At 40.2% G+C, this 22838-nt stretch overlaps 1 protein-coding gene across 2 annotated transcripts in view; it reads left to right on the top strand.

Moving 5' to 3' along the window:
- The window catches only part of lpp (LIM domain containing preferred translocation partner in lipoma), a 182329-nt gene that overhangs the window by 78609 nt on the left and 80882 nt on the right, over positions 1-22838 (top strand). For both annotated transcript variants that reach the window (XM_006790413.2, XM_006790414.2), the window contains 2 exons: positions 5623-5726; positions 13845-13967. In XM_006790413.2, coding sequence (XP_006790476.1) covers positions 5623-5726; positions 13845-13967 — 227 coding nt within the window. The remainder of the gene's footprint in view (positions 1-5622; positions 5727-13844; positions 13968-22838) is intronic.

Below are 22838 nucleotides of genomic sequence, written 5' to 3'. Positions count from 1 at the left end.
AATGGGATCCCGAGGCCTTACTAGGCCAGCCAAAATATGTCATCTCTCCTCGTGTCGTCTTGGTTCTGTCCTGCAGTTTCTTACCAGTAGAACAGAAACACAAAAATTCACCCAAGCATTCGAGCCAGGAGCACGAACCACCTCAGCTAGCTCCTTTCGAGCAGAGCCCGGACACCCTTCAGTGGAAGCTAGTTTCCGCGGCTTTCATCCTCAGTACCCCCAGCTCACGGCCATATGTGAGGCATACGAATTTAGATCGACTGACTGGTAAAACGAGAACTTCTTCTTTATGCCCTGCGCTCTCTTTACAACAACAGACCAGTACAGCATCCCAGCAGAAGATCCACCAATTCATCTGTCAAACTGTCGCTCCAGTCTGCCCCAACGTGGTGAACAAGACCCTCAAAATTTATAACTCCTCCATCCGAGGCACAGAAGCCCCTCTCAACTACATAATTTAGAAAAACTGATTCAAATCCACACGGATGGGATAATAAAATACACTATACTAAAGAGCAGTTGCCCGCATACATTCAAGAATGAGTCGCTCACAATTATCAGTATTTGAAGTGTTAATAAATGTATCACTTAGTTAAAAACAAAAGTTAAATACAAGTCCCTCAGCGTCACAGCTGGATCCATCCGCACCCCTTTGTCACCCCCTTAACAATACTCAGGGTTCCCAATAACCAATTACACCTCTTACGGCCTCTCAAATAACTTTAATCACTGATTAGGATTCCTTGTTCACAAAGCGGCTACTTAAAAGTAATTGCTCAATAAAGAGAGGGGAAGTTGTCGTATTAAGTAGGTGTTCCTGCTGCTTCTCTCATTAGTGCGCACTTGGAGCTTTCATCTCCCTATTGTCACAAATGGAGTCAGCTTCATTCACAGCACAGGAGCCGTTCTCGCTCTGTCTGCTTCACACTGCTTAAAAGCCTAACGGCATTAGCACAGCTCAGAGCCGCAGAACAGCGAGTGCTAAAACCCGTGTTGTCGTTTTTTTTTTTTGTTTATTATTAGAAATAGAAAGATTGAGTCCCATGGCTGACACCAATGGGACAAAGTTTCTGGACAAAGATGTTTTGGATTTGTCATTTCAGGAAAGAGAAACCCAGGATTTGATTTTTAGCGTTGGGACGTCCAGGTTCGCCGTTTATTTAGTTAGTTATTAAGTTTAAACAGTTCTTTTTTCACATATTATGTTGCTGTTTAGCTGCAGGTGAGAGGGATTCTTTCTGATAAGGAAGACGTGAAGATTTGACTGTGTGTGTGTCTGTGGTTGAAAAGAAAGAGAAGTGAAAAATTTTAAAAATATTTCTGTTTGCACTGCAAATGGTGTTTTTAGTATGTAGATTTCTGGGTGAGATTTTCCCCATTTTGCAATATTTAAAACAACCACTGTGCTCTAATATAGAATCAAAATGAATATTACAATAGCCTGCTTCAGTGTTTTTGCCCACACTCTTACATTCTCCCTTTCAGCCCGGTCTGCCTACAGAAACTGCGGTTTACATTTTAATAATATTCATCCAGTTTACCACCTCTCGCTCTAATATTGACTCAGAGGCAGGAACTGAGTCCAGGAACCAAAACTGGAACTATGTCCTACAGGTCGTAGAAATATAAGTTAAGTTCCTTGTTTGAAGGGTTCTTGAGGTTGTACTGGAAGACTTGACACCAAGCCTACAGTTTACTGTCATTCATCTACCAAGATTATGCCAAAAGGAAGGAAAAAGAAGAACCCGTTAAATTTCTTCGGACTTAATTTGTGCATTGGTGGTTGCCCTCTCTGAATACCCCAGTACTTTATTCCTGTTATTTTTACAGCAATGCAGTTAGAATGATATGCTATGTATTTTAAACATGCCAAATGTGAATAGCACTTTGAACATGAGGCAAGCACGAAGGAATAATGATGAAGGGTATTAATATTTAGATAATAAAAGCATCAAACTGACTATTAAAGGAAGCCTTAATAGCTTTTGATTACACAGTGCTGTTGAACAGTGATGCTAAGGGTGGATCTAAACAGAAAGAAGCTATTGTCATCATATCCATGTGACGAGCAACAACATTTAGACTAATGTGGGAAATCTACGTTGTAACTTGGGACCTGTTGGGAAACCCATTTAGTGCTACACATGGCCTTTTATATAACCTGATGTGCACCTCCCAAGAAACGTGATTACACGTCAAGCCTGTGAAGACTGAATTGTGTAGGCCATGGCGCAGGGTTAAAGGGGTTTCCAGTTATGTCTTAAGTTCCGACGTAGATTTCTAGCAGAAGTCTTAAGCCTCAATCACACAAACCTAGAGACCACTCTGCAACCATCTAGCAACCACTGACTGGTCACTGGACTGGTTGTCGACTGCTTGCTGGAAGTTGCTAATGGTCGCAAAGAGGTTCCTGCCCCGAAAACCACCTTGTGTCTGCTTTGGTTGCTAGCAGATTACCACAGTGGAAAAGACCGCTTGTCTGTAAACACTTGTAATTACTAGCTCGGGGAAGTTAAACTTTTTTGTTGTTGTAAACTTTAGAAATTATGTTGGCTTAAGATATTGTTTTACATATATAATGTATGGCTTCTAGTTGAAACCAATAAAGTCAGGAGTGTTTGAATGGCAGTGAAGATCTTCTGGTCACAGGTGTGTTGTATTTTCAAAGTGAGATCATTCCTCTTATAAAAGAATGTTCACTTATGGAAATGAGAGATAACATTACACGCCACTTAATTCGAAAGGCTTCTTCTTAAACGCCGTTTCTTTCTGACCCTGAATCTGCTGCAAACATCTCCAAGGCTGAGTGCATTTTTTTATGAGACAGAATGGTTTTCCTTGAAAAGACTACTGGGGGGTGCAAACAGTGCATGCAAAGTTTTCTTCTTTTTTTTTAATTTAACATTAGCACACTAATGCGATTCACTCCTAAATGACTGGTGCAATGACGGATGGGGGAAAAGAAATTGGGTCAAGAGGGGAAATGGTCAGAAACATCCTTTGAGCAAAGATGCCTAATGACCCCCGTTCCTCCTCCAAGTCTTGCTTTCCACTGTTCCACGCACAAAGCTATAAAACCTTTTCAATAAAACATGATTCTCTGAAACATTTACAACTCGTGTTTCCTGAAGTGATGAATCCAAAACATCTTTGATGTTTGAGAGAAACGTACATGCAACTTAATGATTTAATTCTCTGTAAGCCACAAGTTACAAGTGACTTATATTCGGGTAAAAAGGATCCGTGGTGGAGGGGAGGGCGGGCCGGGCCCGAGCCTTGTTGTCGAGCAGCATATTTTATTTTCTCTCCCAGAGGTTTAGAGGAGCTGTTACACTCTGGAGTTTTAGTGGAGGTCACAAGGTTATTATATAAACAATTCACATGGAGGGCCTCAAGTACCCAGAGGGAATGTTTAATGCAATGCTCACAATTTCTTGAACGTAGTAATGCTCAAGACGCAGAAGTGTCCAATTTTAACCATGCTGTATTATCTCTCTGTCTTCGCTTCCTTTCCCCCCCCCTCTTTCTGCTGTTGTGTTGAGGCAACTGAAAACCACGCTTAATTAATTTGGTCAGCTGCCTTGGATAAACTACACTGATGACATCAATTAGATTCTAATGAAAACAGATAAAAGCCATGGAATGCAAATGGAATTTCAGAACAGGACTCATCAAAGTCTTAGCATTGGAACAAATTCCCATTACGTCTCATAAAAGCCTTTAATTTGCAAAGCTCATGTCTGGTTTGGTACTTAGAAGTACATGGTCAAATGATTCAGTCTTAAGTCCTGTGCCGAGAGAAGCCAAATCAGAATTTAATTTGGCATGTAACTCCTTATCCTGTCTGAAACATGTGGCGGGATGCAATCCTTGGATTAGCGTGCACTTCAGAACTACAAATTTAGCTTGTTTCTCGTCGTCTGGCACGGCAAACACCTAGTCTAACCCGTCTGTAACACAACATTTCAATTTCAATTTCAGGGAGAGAGGGGGGGGGGGAAGCCACGCTTGCTCCAGATTAGTACTTCTTAGTTAACCAAATTGCTGCAATTATGTGTGTCAGTCCATTGACGTGGGATAGCGAGGCTGTACTTCTTTGTCTCATTCGCTCGCCGACTCTCTCTTTTTTTTAACTCTATGACCTCTTCCATATGTTAGATTTGATTTTGCAGTTCAGGCAAATGATGATGACTTCTAATAATAAGTCTTCATCAGCTACTCTGCAACCGGCGTTTTGTATAACAAACGTGCGCTCCGTTAAACGACTTGCTACATTACACTGCATCTTTCAGTCGGTTTGACACCTTAATGACAAAATGCCATTGTCGCGTTTTAAGCTACTTAAATAAGTCAGAATAATGAATTTGACCCTGCTGAGTTGTTTTCAACTGAATTGCAAGGTAAACCGTTAATAATAAAAATAATCAAAATGCTGTCGCGCTAAACAAAAAATGTTCAGTTCAAATTAAAACATTTGTGCACGCGGCTCTCGTATGGCAGACATGTTTGCAAACAGCAATCTGCAGATGCAAAGATTAATATCAGCATTCGTTTTGAGTTGATTTTAGCTCCATTAGGGAGAGAAGTGGGAATAAAACCGATGGTGGACAGCATCTGTGAGCTGCATCAGCCAAAAATAGGTTACTTTGTTACTTAAACCCACTCCCAGTAACCTCTGGTATCAGTGGTGCTGACCACCTAGTTACTGAATTTCTGTAGTGTCATAACTAGACAGGTAACTTTTATGGGTTAGCAACTTCTTGCTGTGCAGTGGGCAAAAGTAATACTGAGATCAGTGAGGTGGAAAACCAGAACAAAGAGCTGAAAGGTGCTAAAATGCTAATTAGAAATAAAGGAAATTGCAGAGTGTTTCTCATGATGGTGAAAAACAAACGCAGTTTTATTTATTGTTACTAATAAGAAATATCCATATATATTGATTGTTAAAGCTCAAACCTAATGTTTGAGCATTTGATCCAGCTGACATCTAACCTGCAGGTGTAAAGAACATCTGCCCCATAAAACTTCCTGTAAAATACTTCAACTTTTTATTGTCATTGCACAGTCATGCTTTGTAGAGTAGTACAACGAAACTGAGGGACTGTCCCGCATCGGGGATAAAAGAAAGGCACGCAGTAATCATAACAAACACCATATATACAGAATAAAATATGCACAAAATGCAAACGTAATGTTAAAACAGATGGTGATGAATTAACGCGTCTCAAAATGATAATTTGATGCACTTACATACTTTATAAATCATGTTTGTGTCAACATGCTGGACGCCCCAGAGACAGTCATGTATTTATGTGCTATAAGCAGGCTTACAGTGTAATCTACTTTTAACCTCGACCATGCAGAGCACCATGTGCACTATTTCTCCATAGATTTATAACCCTTTACCTTGTTTTCGACACCTGTTGTGCTGGTTGTTGTAAATGAAACATCTTTTTTAATCATTTTATTTTTTTTGCCGGTGTTTTTTCAGCGGTGGACTGTGTGTGTTCTTTCACAATTGTGACAGTTTGTTTGTAAAAGAAAAAAAAAAAAGGGGAAGTATTTAATGAGCCGTTTTTGTTTTTCTTGGTGTGTGCGTGTGCGCGTGTGTCTCCATCCCAGCGGACTACCCTCCCCCTCCACCACCTGTCGAAGAGTCAACCGGCTTCCTGTCATCCCCTGGTTCCTTCCCTCCTCCACCGCTGGGGAACTCATACGATTATCAGGTGAGAGGAGCCGCTGTTCTATTAAATTTTCTTGGTTGTCAGTAACTCTCTAAGAGTCGGCGCAGAAAGCAAAGACAGCCCCGAGCGCCGCACTGAGTTCACGTACCAAGTCCAGCAAAACTATTTGTCCATTTGAGCTGCAGCCAAATGCAGAGACATCCAGCTCCAGATGCTGCCTGGAGCCAGCCGCTCTCCACCCGTGGACCCACACACACACACACACACACACACAAACATTTCCAAGGGCTCTGATGCAGGAAGGATGGAAGGCTGACACCTATTGGTGGAGCCCGGTCACTTTTCTGCGCTTTGCTGGTCATAATACCCACAGGCATTTGGCCCTCCTGGGATTTCTGGCCTCTGCAGCCCTGACTGACGCTCTCGGCGCTCGACCTCTGCTATGAAATCCTCCAAGTGCTTCACATTCCTTTGTTCGCTGCAAACAGGAAGAAAGAAAGTCTCCCTCTTCAAGCCCCTCATTTGATCTGACCAGTTTTCTATCCTAAATGAATGCTTCCTTTGTAAGCTATGCAACAGAATGTTGCATAATTCAAATAAGTTATGCATTGCGTGTAAATTCACTGCTCTTCCCACACAAACTGTAAACACAGTAAGTATAAAACTCGAAGCTTTAAAAAACCCTAGGACTATCAGTATACGTGCACGCATGCTGCGCTATGACCTTAATGTAATCTAAAGCACTTTCAAAGTCATGCAGTTATTTTAAAAGGTGCAGCGCTACGACTGTTGGAGTTCTGAATTTCATGGCTTTGTTGAACGTCAGGTTCAGCCAGCCAGCAGAGCTGCTCCCCTCTTACACTTTAGGCAGAGCACAGAGACACATGAGCAGTGAGGAATGCAATAGGCATACAACAGAATTTACTTCTCTTCTTAGAAGTCTACGGAAACCTTAAACTTCCACATACCCCTTAGTTTAATGAAGGCCGATGACTTTGGCCCTGTGCTTGCTGGGTGGGGCAGTTTCTACCTAAACTCCGGCTGCTGCTCAACAATCAGTGTTGATCCTGTTCACTTTGTTACTGTTTAATAATGTTACACCTACACTTATGACCCAGCATCCTCTCGATTTGTACCTGGAGACAGGAATGCAGCACAAGTTTTTAAATTTTCAGTCTTAAATCTTGTACGCTTTTCTGATGATCGATGAAAAAGCTGAATTTAATCTACATCGCCACATCCAGAAACTTTGAAACATTTAAGAAATGTCTCCTTGGTGCTGGTATTTCTTATTAATCTTTTGGCTCACATTTATTGCTTATGCTTAGAAGTCTTTTGTAGCAGTTTTATACATTTCTAAGCAGTCAAAATTCTCTGGATGAAAAAGCTTTTAAAAATAAATCTAACTGGGAATAATCTGGGTCCTTGTCTGCATGTGCTAAACAGTAACAGGTGAGCAGAGCGGTGAACACATGTCTGGTGGAGTAATGGCAGACTTTACAGGCAGCATGCTTGGAGGGTTTTTGGACATCTAACAGTCAGTTTTACTGGTATCTACACATTTGTTAACTGTGAACAGATCTATAAATTTCCACTTGTCCATATGAACATGAGCAGGTTTTCCATGCTTTCACCTCCCTTCTTAAACTCCTATATTATATTTCAGTATAACTGGGAGATGAAATCCAGACTCCTACTATCATGCAAAAAATGTATTTTTAAAACTTTACCTATAATCAAAGACAGTAGAAAATGAAATCAATTTGCCAAGTTACAGTACAACGTTTCCACTTCCTGTAAGCATCTCTTCAATCAGATGGATTTGTTTGAAGGCAACATGTGGCACTTTGGCCTTTTCTGAACTTCTATCAAATCAAATATATATTATTATGATGTCAAAAAGCCCTGTATGTTGGTAAAGCTCACAAACTAAAGGTGAGTGCCACATAGCTTCATGGTAAAAATGCCAAACCTTTCTCATATGTCCCCCTTTTCTCCATATTCTGTCTGGATCTCATCTGTTAAAGGAAAATAATGATTTTAAAAATGTTGCAAAGTTGAAGTAAAAATGTTCCCTGCATGTTCCAGTGCCAGGGATTTCAGTTTACCTCTGTCCATCCATCCAGGGTCACTGACCCTTACATAGACTTTGGCTTTAAACTTGTTTGGTTGGAGCTGTCCGCTTTTGTCATGCTCAAACGCGTGTAGATGTTTTTGAGAAAATGTTGATGAATCACAAGAAAAGTCTGTATAAATTGAGCAGAATTGGCTACCTGCTAACTCCAGTGGAAGTTGGTAGCCTGGTCCGTGAGCCAAAATAAAGCTGATAGCTTCCAGGTTTGCATCTGTGCTGTGCATCCCGCTGCACATGTGCACTATGCTTGCGAGTTCCCACAGAACCCGTAGATTTGAAGTGATAATGTCACATAAACACACAGACCTTTGAAGGTGCTAAGAAGGTTTTAGAAGTGGGAAATCTGCATGGATTTGAAATGCACAATAAAAGAGGAAACTGGGCCGTAAACTGGCTTCTAGCTCAGCATACGTCCCTTAATCATAATAGAGCTCTTTGCCGTTTTTACATGTATTCCCATGTATTACCACTGGGGCCTTTAGGTGACAGGAACTAAAACAGACAGAGGCTGAACTGATGGGACTGCATCATTTGTGGTCTGTATATGATAAATAATGGGTTTCTTTTGAATTGTAAATCATGCAGACATGTGCGAGAAAACCCCCAGAATATAAATATAACATATACATTTGCATGATATGGGCCCTTTAACTCAGACTGCTTTGTTCCCGTAGGTTAAAAATGCAAAGCTAGTAAGAGTATAAATATTATTGTTTTCCTTCGTGTGTGAACATCTCAGCTTTTGGAGATCGGTGGTTTTGTCAGGACAGCTGTCAAATGTAACACATTAGCTGAACAGGATGATGGTTATAATCACGAGCATTAATTTAGTTCCCTTTTTGCTGCTGTAATTTTTGCCACTATTCTTGATTTTTCTTGTGTGGAGAGATAAAGGAAAAGATTTTCAAGGCCTGAAATTACATAAGAAATTCCGTCCCTCAATTAGTTTTAAAAGTGCTTTCCTGTATTCATCTCGAAATTTTCTTTTCCTATCACACTGCAGAGTCTTTCTGGCCTGCAGTTTAATTCCTTAAAACACCACGGGTATCTTAATTATGTGTCCTGCAGCCAGAGCAGAAGAGAACGCTGTTCAGAAAAAAAAAAAGGGGAAGATATCAATCAAAAATGTCTGTCTGGAGAAATTCTACATAGTGAATGAATAAATCAGCGATTTAATGGCATTTTACTTAAAAGAAGCAGAAATATGCTCTTGTCTTTATCCCCCTGGCAGAAGGAGATGTCTGGATTATGACATGTAAAAGCCGAGACCTTTAGCGGGAGAGAGAAAAACAAACCTCTCATCCTGGCTGCAGTTCGCATTACGAAGCCCTACACGGCAAATTCCTCCGCAACACAAAGTCTGCGATGTTTCCTTTCATCCTCCTCGTTATCACCGTTAAACAAGTTTGCCCGTTTTTTTCTTTTGTTGATTTGAGACAAGCCATTAGTGTTTTGCTTTGTTTACTCCCGCTCATGATTGCCTTAGATGTTTTTAAGCAGCAGCTCTGCTCCGAATGGAGGCAAGCCCTGCCTGTAATAGATTGTGACAGGTAATCCAAACACATAACATTAGAATAAGAAGCAGCCACTGATCCAGCCAACTCAAAAAGCCCCCACAGGCAATTGCAAGAAGTCTTCTTGCAGTTGCAGCATAGTTCAGAAGACTAAAAATACATCTGTCGTTCCATGGAGAAATTCCCGGGAATTTTGTAGAAAACCGGGTGCCACTATCGGTCAGATCGCTTTAACTACTTTCCAGATTTCTGCGCATCACTTTTGTTTTTCTTTTGATTAAATAGTTTGTGTCTTTTCATATGTCGAGGTTGCATTTTTCTCTGAAGCGAAAGAGAAAAAAATGCGGATGAATAAATCAGCGACTGCTGCTGATCCTGTTACTGATGCTTCCAAGCTTCCTCTGATAATAACAGAGTTAAATAAAAATCACAGCAATTCTTAGCATCCTCTGCAGAATACATTCAAAGTGTGGATTAAAAAAAAGTTTGACTTTGATTTTAAAGAATTGACCTTTCTCTGTGAAATAGTGCTGGATGAGATTGTGATGAATAATGTATGAAGAATGAGATACTGTAAATCCAAGAGCAGTAAAAGGCAGGTGAATAGTGCACCGTGTTATGAAAGTTTTCTTTCATACAATGCATCTTTCTTTCTCACTGAGCGAAGTCTCTGCTATTGATGTGTGGCTTTCAAAAAGATTGTCTGAGGTCAAGGTGAAACATGAACTTGTAATGCAAAGTTTAAGAAGTGCAGAGAGAAAAAAAAGCAGGAGAGAATATGTCTGAGCAGCACAGAGCTAGAAATACTCATCGCCGATGGCATTATGGTGACAGTAACTTAACCCTGTGAACCCGAGCTGTACCTGTTACTAGTGCAGGGCGATATGACCAAAAATATTTATCACGATATACATTTGAAAATTTGCGAAGACGATATAACTGACGATATAATTGACACTAGACAAAATACTTTACAACTCCACAACTTTATTAGTGCAAAAAACCCCATCAATGTATTTTCACTTAAACAAGCAGCTGTTTTTTATGTGCATTAAAGTTATATAAAAATGTAACAGTGCAAATTCCTTGCTGACAGTTTAACTAAAAGGCATTTCCAGTGGAAACTGGCCGACATGTCCTCAGCATAACCATGTATAATATCCACAAAACTTTAAAAGAGGTTATACGCACACAATACGATAATATTATGTTGAAGCACAGTACGTATCACTCTGCGAGGCTCCTGCCTACGATAGCCGTAATGCTCCGACAATCCATCAAGCGGTGCGGCTTCGTAGCTTAGCAAAGTCGTACTAAAACATTTGTACGACATAAAATCGTTTTGAGGTCAGTAAACACAACCAGAAATTATACATAAGGCACACGGGATTATAAGGGGCACTGTCGATTTTCAGAAAAATCAAAGGATTGATTTTAAGTGCGCTGTATTTCCCAAAATGCGGCCGTCGCTAGCATGCTCTACCAAAAATAGTGCTTTGTTGTTTATCTGACGGACGAAAGCTAAACCAGTTCCACACCACTGAACTTGCAGCATTTTTACAAACCGATTCTGGTTCATCCGTTTCATTCAACGATCCCGCCCTTCTCATTCTCCGTCGCCAGCACGCTTTTTCCGCCATGTGCGTATGAAAACAAAGGCACTGCGCATGCGCGTTTTACCCATATTCTATCGCGATATTTCATTTTATTATCTTTGCCCAACATTATACCGGTATTACCGTGAACAGTATGATATGGCCCAGCCCTACCTGTTACAACATAACCCACACCCAAGGTGAGTGTTGCTGTGACCAAGATGCATGGATTAGAAACACACAGATTGCAATTTTCTTGGGCGACTCCACTTTAAGTGTGCCGATCCCGATTTTTGCCAGTTATGGTTTTCTTCCGAATAATATCAATATTAATAATTAGAATCATAACAATAATAATTTACAGGTAAAATTTACAGCAGTTTTCCCTGACGAAAACGTGTACAAATGACGAACTGAAAATCGGTTGCTGTACCCCTCTCCACCTTTACCTGACAGACTTTATTTTACCTTACCAAACAAAGGCTGATACAAAACTAATGCCAGGTACTTCGTAATTTACAGTACAGCGATCCCTCGAGTTACGTTCTAAAAATAACCCACGATAAGTGAAATGTAAAACCCCTGCATGAACATTTTCACACTTTTCTCTCTTGTTTAAATACTCTCAAAGTTCAAACCTTCGTAGAAAAATAAGTCCAGCATTATAGAATTAAACCAAAGGCACTCGCAGGTGACGACGTTTCGTCGACATTGTTGTGTTTGTTGGGGAGAAAACTTACAAACATACAGTACAGCACTTCAGAGTCACACTGCTAGCTTTATGTAAGTTTGACAAGCTGAACGCATTCTGTGCTGTACAGGAGACACGGCATGAGATTGATTGACAGTGGTCTAGAGCCAATCAGGACGCAGAACACAATGCGTTGTAAAAAAAAAAAAAAAAAGAAAGAAAAGGATGCAAAATTACACACACAAAAAAAAAAATCTGTGAAACAGCAAGGCTGCAGAAGTTGAACTGCGATATACCGAGGGATCACTGTATGTTCATAACTTCACCAAATAAAAGGACATCAACCCGTTGCTCTACTACTTTGACCCATTGCTAATACTGAGGCTGCTGGCTTGTGGCTGGCTCTGAGCTCAGAATCACTTTAGCTTTAGCCACTTATCATTTGTTGGCTTGTTTAAAATGTCCATGTTAAGCTGGTGATTTAGGTTTGTTGACACAAACATTTTCACTCTGGTCCTCTAATGGGGTCTAATGGGCTGCCACAAACGATTATTTTGATAGTCGACTAGTCACCGATTATTTTTGCAATTAGTCAACTAATCAGATCATCATCCATTGGAAGTAAAACATACAGCTTATTGCAACAGCAGCATCTGCTCTTATGTAACTATCATTAGCTTACAGCTTGAAGTGTTTAAGGTATGTGCTAACTAAAAATAAAGACAAGATGATAGTTTATTAAATTTTAATGAAATTTGCAGATTGTTTCGGTGAAGTTTAATAAACTCCTTGCTATCTAAAATATAACAGGACACCGGAGTATATTCTCGAGCATCTCACACTTCTGATTATCAGTTGCCTGCTTGACGTTTATTCAGCTGTGTAAAAACTATAACTTTAATCTCAGCCAAACCGATTCACTCAGGAACAAATAAAATACTAAAAAAAGTATAAAAAAAAGTAAAAAAAATAACATTTTTAAGTTATCTACGTGACTTATATATATTTAACCTGAGTAGCGAAAGACTGCAGTGGGTTTGAAAATTATTTGCCGAGAGTCCGGTGTTCTCATGGGCTCTAGTGAGCTTTGCCCCCGGCTAGCTATCGAGCTGGTGGGTAACAGACGTCTCCGAAAACGTCGGGGTGCTTTTCAAAATATGTGGTGTCTTGATAAACTGAGCAGATATTCGAGGTTTACACAGCTACATTCTCGCCTGAAAATATGTTAAACGTTTATTTTGTGACCCAGAAAGAATAATAAGAGTAATATTAAAACTAACTAGCTGCCGCCATTGTTGGAAACTGAGCTGGGCTGCGCTATGAATTCTGGGACAGAGCTACTTCTTCTTCTTCGGGGTTTAACGGCAGCTGGCATCCTTGTACATGCAGTGCTGCCATCTTCTGTTTCACTCCGTTATTACACTCTTAAATCCTACTACTTATTCCTGCGTCTTTTGTGATCTTACAAAGCTTCAAACAACGCGTCGACTATTAAATCAGTCGTTGACGATTTTGATAGTCGACGTAATCGTGACTAGTCGACTAATCGTGGCAGCCCTAGTTCAGGGTCAAGGCCAAGGAGTGGAAATCGACCAATTCTGGTCCCTGGCCGATCGATTGGTGCATCTGTGGTAGATTTACCATTTGGACAAAGGAAAAAAACAAACTGCCGCTGTGAGAGTATGAAACAGACTACGTGATGCTGATGTTTATATCATATGCTGGTCTGTTTGCATTTCTCTGCAGTCATGAATGATACTGTTGGAGCACTTAAATACTGAACAACAGTTACTTTACTAACATGCAGGAAAGAGAGACAACTTCAGGTCTGATCAGACATTTACAGAACATGTGACTACCAAGGAGACCAATCAGATTTGGTGTTGCTTCCCTTCACTTTGATTTGTAACTAACTAACTATGGTGTAACTATAGTCTGGGTATGCTGGAGAGTCACCATATTGCTAACACTAGGCTATAACAGGTGCATAAATCCATTCTTATGAGTCATGGTGGAGGTAACATTGGGCTCTGAAAGTGCTTCTCATGTTCGGGGAAATCTGCTAACAGATTTGACAATTTTAGAAAGTTTTTTAATAACATGTTTTTTAATTTTAATGTAATTTAGAAGTTCAACTAGTGCATATGTTTCAAATGAAAGCTGCAACACAGTAGAGTGTGCAAGCAGTGAAGGAGTCTGAACACTTTATCGGACGTCTTCTCACAGGTGAAAGGCCCAGAAAAGACGCTGGAAGAGAGGCGCTCCAGTCTGGACGCAGAGATCGACTCCCTCACCAGCATACTGGCAGACCTGGAGAGCAGCTCGCCCTACAAGCATCGAAGCACACAAGTACGTAACCTACAAAATGTCATGCAGATGTGAATTTAAGGCTGCGCTTTTCTTGGGCATTTACTGCAGGCCAAAGTTGAAAATGACTTTTACCGTTTTCAGTTTATGCACGACCTGTAAGGAAACATTAGCCTTTAATTATTGTCAAATACATTTTACAGAAACTAAATGTCAGCAGAATTGATGCTTTTACTTGTAATACTTAGTAGGACATGAAGCACGCTGTTATCAAATGCTTTTTCTGAAGTATGTGAGTGCAGCCACTGTTGGCATTCAGTAACACTTATATTAGCACAATAAATGGCACACTTATAGACCTGTAGCTGCTCTCCTGTGAAGTGTGCTAAAAAATGCAAAGAATAATTAAAGTTTTTTAAACCGTTGAATGTTGCAAAATACAAATTAGGTTTCCACATGAAACAGACCCATATATGTTGCATCTTTTTTTTTAAAAAAATGCAATAATGACAAAATGAGTCTTGACCTATATCATTAGTTGATATTAAACGATATTAACGGCAACTTCAAAAAGTCAAAGCCTTGGGCAGTTCACTAAATTGTTTGACACACAATGAATGTAGGACAAGCGGATAAAAAAACCTTAACCAATTGTGTTTGGCGTAGGAAGGCTCAGTGGGGCTTTGAACACATGCAGATCATTTCTCTAGTGACATATTCGAGTAAAAATGAAATACCTGAAAGGGCGTTCTCTGTGGGGGCCTCATACTCTGTGGATATGTGGCTAAAGTGGAGTTAAAACAAATCTTAAAGGTGTTGCTTTTTCTGTGGATTATTTATAGAATAGTTACCATATCTGCTTTGTTTCCTTGTACATTTATTCAAGTATTTATATGTAAGTCAATAATTTAAGACTGTGAATTATTGATGTGAGTATTCGTGGGGTCTGTATCTTCATACGAGATCTATATCTTTATATCCACTGACCTTTGTGTGAGTTCAGGAAACAATTCTTCAGCGACTTTAAAATGTAAAACGCTTCGGTTTTTGAAACTCACGCGAGGCAAAGTTAGGTTTACAAGTAGTCTGAGAAACATGGTATTTTGGGGGACGTGTGCAATGTGAAAAAGCCAAATGAAGACTGAAGATTGCAAGTGTTGACGTCCTTTGGTTAGGTGACTCCTGGCTCGCTGGTTAGAGGGAGAGGGAAGGGTGTACTGCTCACAGAGTTAAAATTATTGCACCACACAGGGGAAACAAAGCGGAGACGGAGAGAAAGGAAGTAAACGCTGCGGTTCTGAAATGATACGCTTTAACGGCAATAACTAAAATCTGACTTGATGATTTCTAGTATGCTTACTGTTGTGGTGAGCGAGTGTGTTCGTGGGTGCTGATGTGGGGAAACTGTAATAACATGAAATTATGTGCTCATAAAATATGGTGAAATGCTCTTTTTGACAAATCAAATTGACATCTCAGCGTATGTTTTTTTTTTAGTACAGACAAGGTAAAAAGACAGAGGTCGGTTCAGAGTCTGAGCAGATCGGGACGTCTGCAGGTCTCTCTCTCGTCTCTGTCAGGTTTCCGAGAACTCATCTTTGTAGCACTGGACAAGAATTGTGTTTGATAATATTGTATGCTATATTTCAGTTTTCATCCAGAGGTGGCATCGGTTCGAACCATTCTGCAAAATTAAATTCTAATGACTTTTTTCATTTAACACATTGCAGAAGAGGACGGCATAAATAACAGAACCTTGTTTAAAGGTAAAATGAATAAAGTGATGAAAAATGAATGAAAACGTGGCATTTTGTGGAGAAATCACTATTTTTCTTTCGAGCTGATTTCTTTTTGGCACGTTTTAAACACGTTGAGTCGATTTGTTGTTGTACATTAAAGCTCCATCATCTTATTTCTGATGATTCTATGACACAGTTTGATGCGCGTGCATGCATATGTGTAAAGCAACCTGTGTAAAGCAACCTGTCCAGCGTGTACCCCGCTTCTCGCCCTAACTCGCAGCCTGACAGCTGGTATTACTTTTTTTTTTTTTTTTAGCTCCCCGTGACCTTGAATTGGATATTTGGAAGAAGATGGATGGATGGAATTTTTTTGGTTAATTCTGGTAGACTTTTTTAAAGGAGTAGTTTGACATTTTGGTTTCTTTCAGTGGGCTGGCAGCCCATCTGAGTTCCCACCTAAGACTAAACCCCCTGCCGGTCCTGACTGTGAAATCTTGATGGCCTGTTTTTGCTGTTAACTCTTCTAAAGCTATAAAAACATCTTGAAAAAGAAGTAATGAGTACTATTTTAACTTTTCAACATCGATTGTCATTCTTTGCTGTATGTGACTGATGGTTCTCTGTTGCTGGTTTTAGGGTTAAACAGTTGATGTGGATTGAAAGTGCTGTATTTTCGGAGTGTCACTGCCCCATCCCGTCCTCTTATTGTCACAGTGCTGAGGCTGACAACATCTGTGGCAGAAATTCTGCACTTATTGCCCCATCCATACCTTTCCATCTAGTGTGCATGGCTTGTGCCAGTTGGCAGCTAGTTTTTCTATGAATTATTAAAGACCATCGATGCTTGTAGTTGTTTTCTGTTGTTGCATAAGTGACTCTGCTTTTTATTTTAAAGAACTTCATTTGCATTTCTGCCAGTCTGCAAGTCAGCTGAAATTTTATCGTTCCAGCTTGCGTTTCTTACAGCGGTTAGCGTGTTCTGGGTTCAAATCCACCGGCTTGCTGAAGCCTTTCTTTGTGGACTTTACCTGTTTGGGTTCTCTCTGGGTTCTTGGGTTTTCTCCCAGACTCTCACGTTTTAGGTTAGGAATTTGACTGTGAATGATTATCTCACTCTGATAGACTTAAAGGTGTACCAAGGCAGGGGTTGAACGACGTGATGGCACCCTAATCTCCCCTGAGGCAATCAGATGGATTATCTGCAATTGCTTGGAAAACAAAACAAAACATATATATGTATATGAAAATAATCAGTTAAAAAAGGGCCTGTCTATACAGAGTTTATAGGGCTTATCAATGGTTTGTATTAAAAACAATGACTACCTATAATATGTAATTGGAGCCCTTCCACCAACAGAGCTTGTGAATATGTAAGGAACAGGCATGAGTGACATCAGCCTTCTCATCTCATCGTTGCCACCCCCAAACCAAAAGAACAAAGTGTGAAGATCCACAGTCTTTTTCTATACTTGGGTGCCATTGCTGACCTGTAAGCATCACAAAGGTAGCTGCTGAAGTTGCTGTTTTTACATAAATCTGACAATTGGAGCTTTTAGTTTATAAATAATTATTTGGGCTAATATTGTGGCATTAAAAAAAAGTCACAAAATGAGTCTTTCAACATTAAATACACCTCTGCCTTTGGGCTGATTAGAGATCTGTTTCACCGAAATGACTGGTAAAAGTCATTCACTGGTATATGAAAGTTGGCAACTTGCTGTAAAATACTCAGATTTCCTGAAATGTGAAAGCAGACATTTTAACAGTGGAGTTAACAGTATAACTATTTTCTCTATTCTTCTGTGTAAAGCTGTACAGTATACAAGAGCTGACCTTCAGACTGCAGCCGTACAATATACTGTTTATAGTCTACGTGCTGTTAGCTGTCAGTGTTACAAGGTCATGAATTTTAACAGTGTGGAGAACACAAAGCATCTGTGTTTCCTTTATTCTCTTTGTCTTTCTTATAAAGACATAAGGATTTCTATTCATACCGACAATGCACGGGTGCCCACACGTACACGTGTAATAAAAGGAAGCACATCTCTGGGATGTGAAGCGTCTAGCTGCTGGCTTTTTTTTTTCCTAAATAAAATATATGATAAGTGCATACCGTTCCTGAAGAGAAAAACTATGCAGTGTGTATTAACAGAGGTCTGAAAGCTTTTGTCAACATGACTTGAAAAATTGATGTGCGCCTCTACAGCTCTGTTAAAGGCCAGCTTCCCAATGTCGTACTAACTAAGGTACGTCTGTCGTGTTGGTTCTACCTGTGAGGCTCAGATGTGATCTGCGCGTTTATTTTGATCATAATCTGCTGCGAGATTTCGGGGTTATGGGTGGGAAGCCACACCACCTGTGTCTCAGCAGAGTGCACATACGTTCTGTGACATGTATTAATAATGAAACGTTTCACGTCGGACGTTTTGCAGAGTTTTCCAACATCTCTCTGCTACCAATGATGCCCTTTTGCGGTTGCCGTGTAAAAGATTTAGCTTTCTATTTGATTGTTTATTTTCCAGAGATACGAGCACTCTGCAATGCACGCACACGTGCACCCACACACACACAGACAGAGTTACTTTCTACTCAGCTGATGCTGATTCTAGCTGATTAACTCAGGTTGACCTTTTCCCCTACCCAGCTGCTCCTGTCAGTTCATGCTCAGGCTCTTTCAATGCATTATGTACAACATAACACTGGTGTATGTGTGTGCGCGCGTGTGTTTAATGGGCCAGGTTTCGTACTCCAGCATCGGTACAACTGCTGCACAGTAATCTTCCACTTGTATAAGCAAAAGAGCAACGAGTGCTCTTGATTTAAGCTTTCTGTGCACAGGCAATCACACAGCCAGCACTCCAAAATCAATAGACCACCCTGCGCTCTGCCTTCAAGCTTCTAGGAGAGGACTCTTCCCTCCCGACGGAAAATTTGGAATCAGAGAGGGGACCTTATGTGTGCTCGCCTCCCAGATGAAATTCAAATGGACGTTGCTGCTCATTCATAAAAATCTAAGTAGCATTCCTGCAAACATTCAGCCGGCACTGATGCTTCACAGACATCAAAACAATTTTGTTTGCTTTAGTTGGTATTCTCTGTGGCATAACAGTGGGTAATGAAATGTGATCATTATATAATTCCCATTTGTTCTCTCTCCAGTTCCATCTTAGATGCCATTTGTTATTTGACACAGTTAACTAAGTTTGTGCTGCAGTTTGCTTGCTTTATCCTGTGACAGCAGAAATTAAGGAAACGCTGATAATAATGTTTCGGCCTTTATCGAGTTAGTGGTTTCTGTTATTCCTGGTGAAATCAAAAGCATCTTAATGTTATTAAAAGAGAATTTCTTTAATCTTCTTTCACTGATTTGTTGCTTTCAGTGTCATTTTGTTTATTAGAAATAATTTCTATTAACAGTGCACAGATTCACTGGCTTCACTTCTGTTTCTTCTTCACTTCTGAAAAATGTGAACTGCAGCCAACAAAGTGATAAAATGAATGTTTTCACTGTTTAAATATGATCAGTTTACACCTTTGCTATTCTTGCGGTGACAGGACAAATTGTCTTCTGTCCAGAAATAGGTATGTACTGCAGTCAGACATCATGCAGTCGCTCTTGTAACACCAGCGTGCTGCTTTGTAGAACCAAACAGATGTCATATTTTATTATACAACAGGTTTTTGCCTTCCAGAGCTCTCTAACAAGGTTACAATCACTGACATAAAATCTATAGCAGCAAAGCATCCTTGTAAATGAATTTAATTTATCTTTACTCATAAGATTGGAGCCTTCCATGTAATATACTCATAATACAGACACACTGTCCTCTGTGGGCATGACTGTCAGGCTGTACATTAAGCTAAAAGAGGCTATGCTGTTCAAATGAATTTTTTTGCATATACACACTTAAAGCCATTTTTGCCATTTCCAAATGTAAGATTTTGCCTCTTGAGGTGGGCTCGACATTAATGCTTTTACTTTAAGATAGCTGCTGTTTTGTTTTGTTTTTTCTTTTCTTTTTTTCTTTTTAAAGTTAAATATTTTAGCTTAAATCAGAAACACGAAAATTAAAAATTTTGTTTTTCTTTTTTTTTCTCCTTGAAACACCTCATTATTGAACTGCAATAGCTTCATGGTCCACTGAGGGACCACAGCCCACATTTTAAGAATCACTGTTCTAAGTGAAAAGTTCAGGGACATCTAAAACTGCCAAAAATATATATCTAAAAGCAAAATACGTAACAAAGAATAAAAGATGTTAAACTTTAAGGCCCAAGAGTCGTGTTGTCGTCTGACCTCCACTGTTTGAAACCACTAAAAGTATATAAAGATGGGCATCGCAGCATTCTAAAGCCAGGTCGTTAAATTCATTTCCACCTAGATATTCCACAAAGTGCACCGTGGTTAGGAACCACAACTGCTCATGAAGTTACAGAGCGAGGTTGTCATGTGCCGAGTCATAGATGTAGCGTGTGCTCTGCTGACTCAATAACTGAGGAGCTCCAAACCTCCTCTGGCATCAACATCAGCACAAAAACTGTGAGCCAGGAGCTTCGCTGCATAGGTTTCCATGTCTGAGCAGCTCCTGTAGGTCTAATGTGTTGGTGGCCCAGTACTTTTGTCCATATGGTGTAGCTTACTGGAACCACTGATCTTCCCACAAATTTGCCAGTGTTATCTGCTTCAGTTACCCGCTTTGTTAGCACAAAGTAGCTATCAACTAGGCCCCTTAAAATGAATTGCGCTTGGGTATTGCACCATACTGAGCTCTTGCTGATAGTTAGAGACAGGATGAGTATGAAAACCTAGGGTGTTAGCCCAGCTGGAGCTGCTGGGGGTGCAGATCTTTATGGTAAACCTTATTTGTGCAGCATTAATTTAAAAAATGATCACCAAGACACTATTTAGAATTAAAGAATGAAATTGCTGCTTTTGAATACAGCAAGCAGCCACCACTGGGCCACCTTTTTGCGCTCCATCACTGGCTTACTGCTTGTTCGAAACCTTGTTTGAATCTTTAATAACTGTTTTTAGTTGGCGGGGTGATCGGAGGAAACACAGGAGAGTGTGTTCATGCTAAGTCCTGCAAGTAAAATGCACTGAAATCTGAGCCCAACCAGCCCTGCTAATATGCAGCGTAGGCCTGTCTAAGCACATCAGATCTGTTGTGGGGGAGTTAACAAGGAGGCCCAGATGAGTGTCAAAACAGTGTGCTTATCAAGCACCAGAGCAGCACCACTGCTTTGGTGGAGGCTGCAGAAGCTTCTCCTGTAACCTCTAATTCACACTGACCTGTGGTGCATTTCTAGTAATCAGATGAATCAGCAGCCCTCCTACTGAGATTCTTCAACATCCAGTTTATTTTGTAAACTGTCAGAAGAAAGCAGAATGTTTCAACTCTCATGCATGCCTTGACATCAAAGCTAAATATGGTGGATGGATATAAGAATAAATGTATAACTTTCTCGTCTTAAGGATATTTTAAAATCCACATATCTGCACTCTGTCAAATCTGATTTATTTGGTGTATCTGCTCACACTGATTGCATTCACAGGCAGAGATTGATAGATTTGGTGCCCTGCTGTTGGCTGACTATAGAGAGCATATTCTGCTACTACGCACAGACACAAGGGAAAATACAGAAGCAAAAAGTGTCACCTAGTCCGCCAACAGCAGGCAGTAATTACTGTAGTTGTTTCTAATCCCTGTTACATGCTGTAAAATGTAAAATGTGTTGACTTTCGGAATAGGAAATGTCATATCTGAAGCTCAAAGACATTTCATTTGAGTCCTATTTTAATATGAAAGAAGTTCAAACAAATAGTCTGCAAACATGTTTTTGGGGGTTTTTTTTGAGGAGAAATGTGTACACAGCACTAATGTACTTTACTAGTTAGCCACTGTATAACCAATTAAGTAACCAGTCCCCTCCCCCCCAAAATAAGCAGTGACATTTTTGTCCCAATTAAATTCTAATGTGCTTTCTCCATTAAAGCAGCAGCAGCAGCTCGTTCTGATCTGATTCAGTCTGTTATGATAAGATTTAAGTTGAAATTAAAAAGCTCTCCCCGTCTGATGGCTCCACTCGCTGTGAAACAATAATGTGCAACGCGATGAATAAAATATTGAAAGCCCGGGCTCACTAAATGACATACACTTGCCCTCATAGTAAACTTCCCCAGTTCTGCCATGCTGCATCAGGAGGCGTTTGATGGTGTCTTGGTGTGCGGTGCTTTAACTGAGGTAGCATCTTTCCAGATGGATTCAAAGAGGGAGAGATGCTCAGCTGTTACTAGGCTGCCCTCTGGCAGTGCCACAGCTTCTGGGAGCAAGGTTGTGCGACTCACTCATGGTTCCACCTCAATTAAAAACCAGTCAGCGAAGCGGTTTCTTTGTTTCCACGCATGCAGGGAACTTTAGCGTGCAAATGACTGCTGATCATGGTGGTGCCTTTCAGAAAAAAGAAATGACTGGACCCTGGACTCGTTAGACAATTTCTGTCACCCGATAAGTTGAGGGCTCTCTGACTTATGCTGTTTGCGCTCTTCACTTCTCTCAACAGAAGTTTGTTTGATCTACGTGTTGAGTATCGTCCCCAGAAAGTGGAGCACACAGTTTTGTGCGGTTCAAAAGGTTTCCACCAGTGTTTTATTATTCCAGTGGTTCAATGGGTTTAGGCTCACACCCCACTGGTCCTAAACATCAGGATTTTTTATTTATTTATAGACAATATATGCAACCATAATGTTTTTTAATGTATTTTATTATCCTACCACTACTGCTATCTGTTTTCACGCACCAGCTTATATGAGAACATAAAATAAGACAATAAAAAATCAAAGCAAATGTTGGGGCTTAATCATAATGAAGTCATAGGTATATATACCTATACACTACTTTGTCTTCATGCTATAAGTAGTTGCTGGGTCTTTGGTTAAACACTTTATTGTACTGTATAGCTGCAAGCAATGGCTTGTTCTGAAGAGTCACCTGTTAGATTACTCCTTCACTAGAATATACAGTATATAATGTTTGGAAGCCTGAAATCTAAGTTTCCAGTTTTTACAGTTTTCAGCTGCATAGTGCGTAGTTTGTCTGTCCGGGTATGTTAAGCGAGCAGCCTGGAGGGCACTCACAACCATCTAAATTATCAGTCATGTAAAGTATGA

This window comes from Neolamprologus brichardi, chromosome 23 (assembly GCF_056152115.1).
Source record: "Neolamprologus brichardi isolate AB-2024 chromosome 23, ASM5615211v1, whole genome shotgun sequence".
Taxonomy (NCBI): domain Eukaryota; kingdom Metazoa; phylum Chordata; class Actinopteri; order Cichliformes; family Cichlidae; genus Neolamprologus; species Neolamprologus brichardi.
This window is presented reverse-complemented; position numbering and strand designations above follow the sequence as displayed.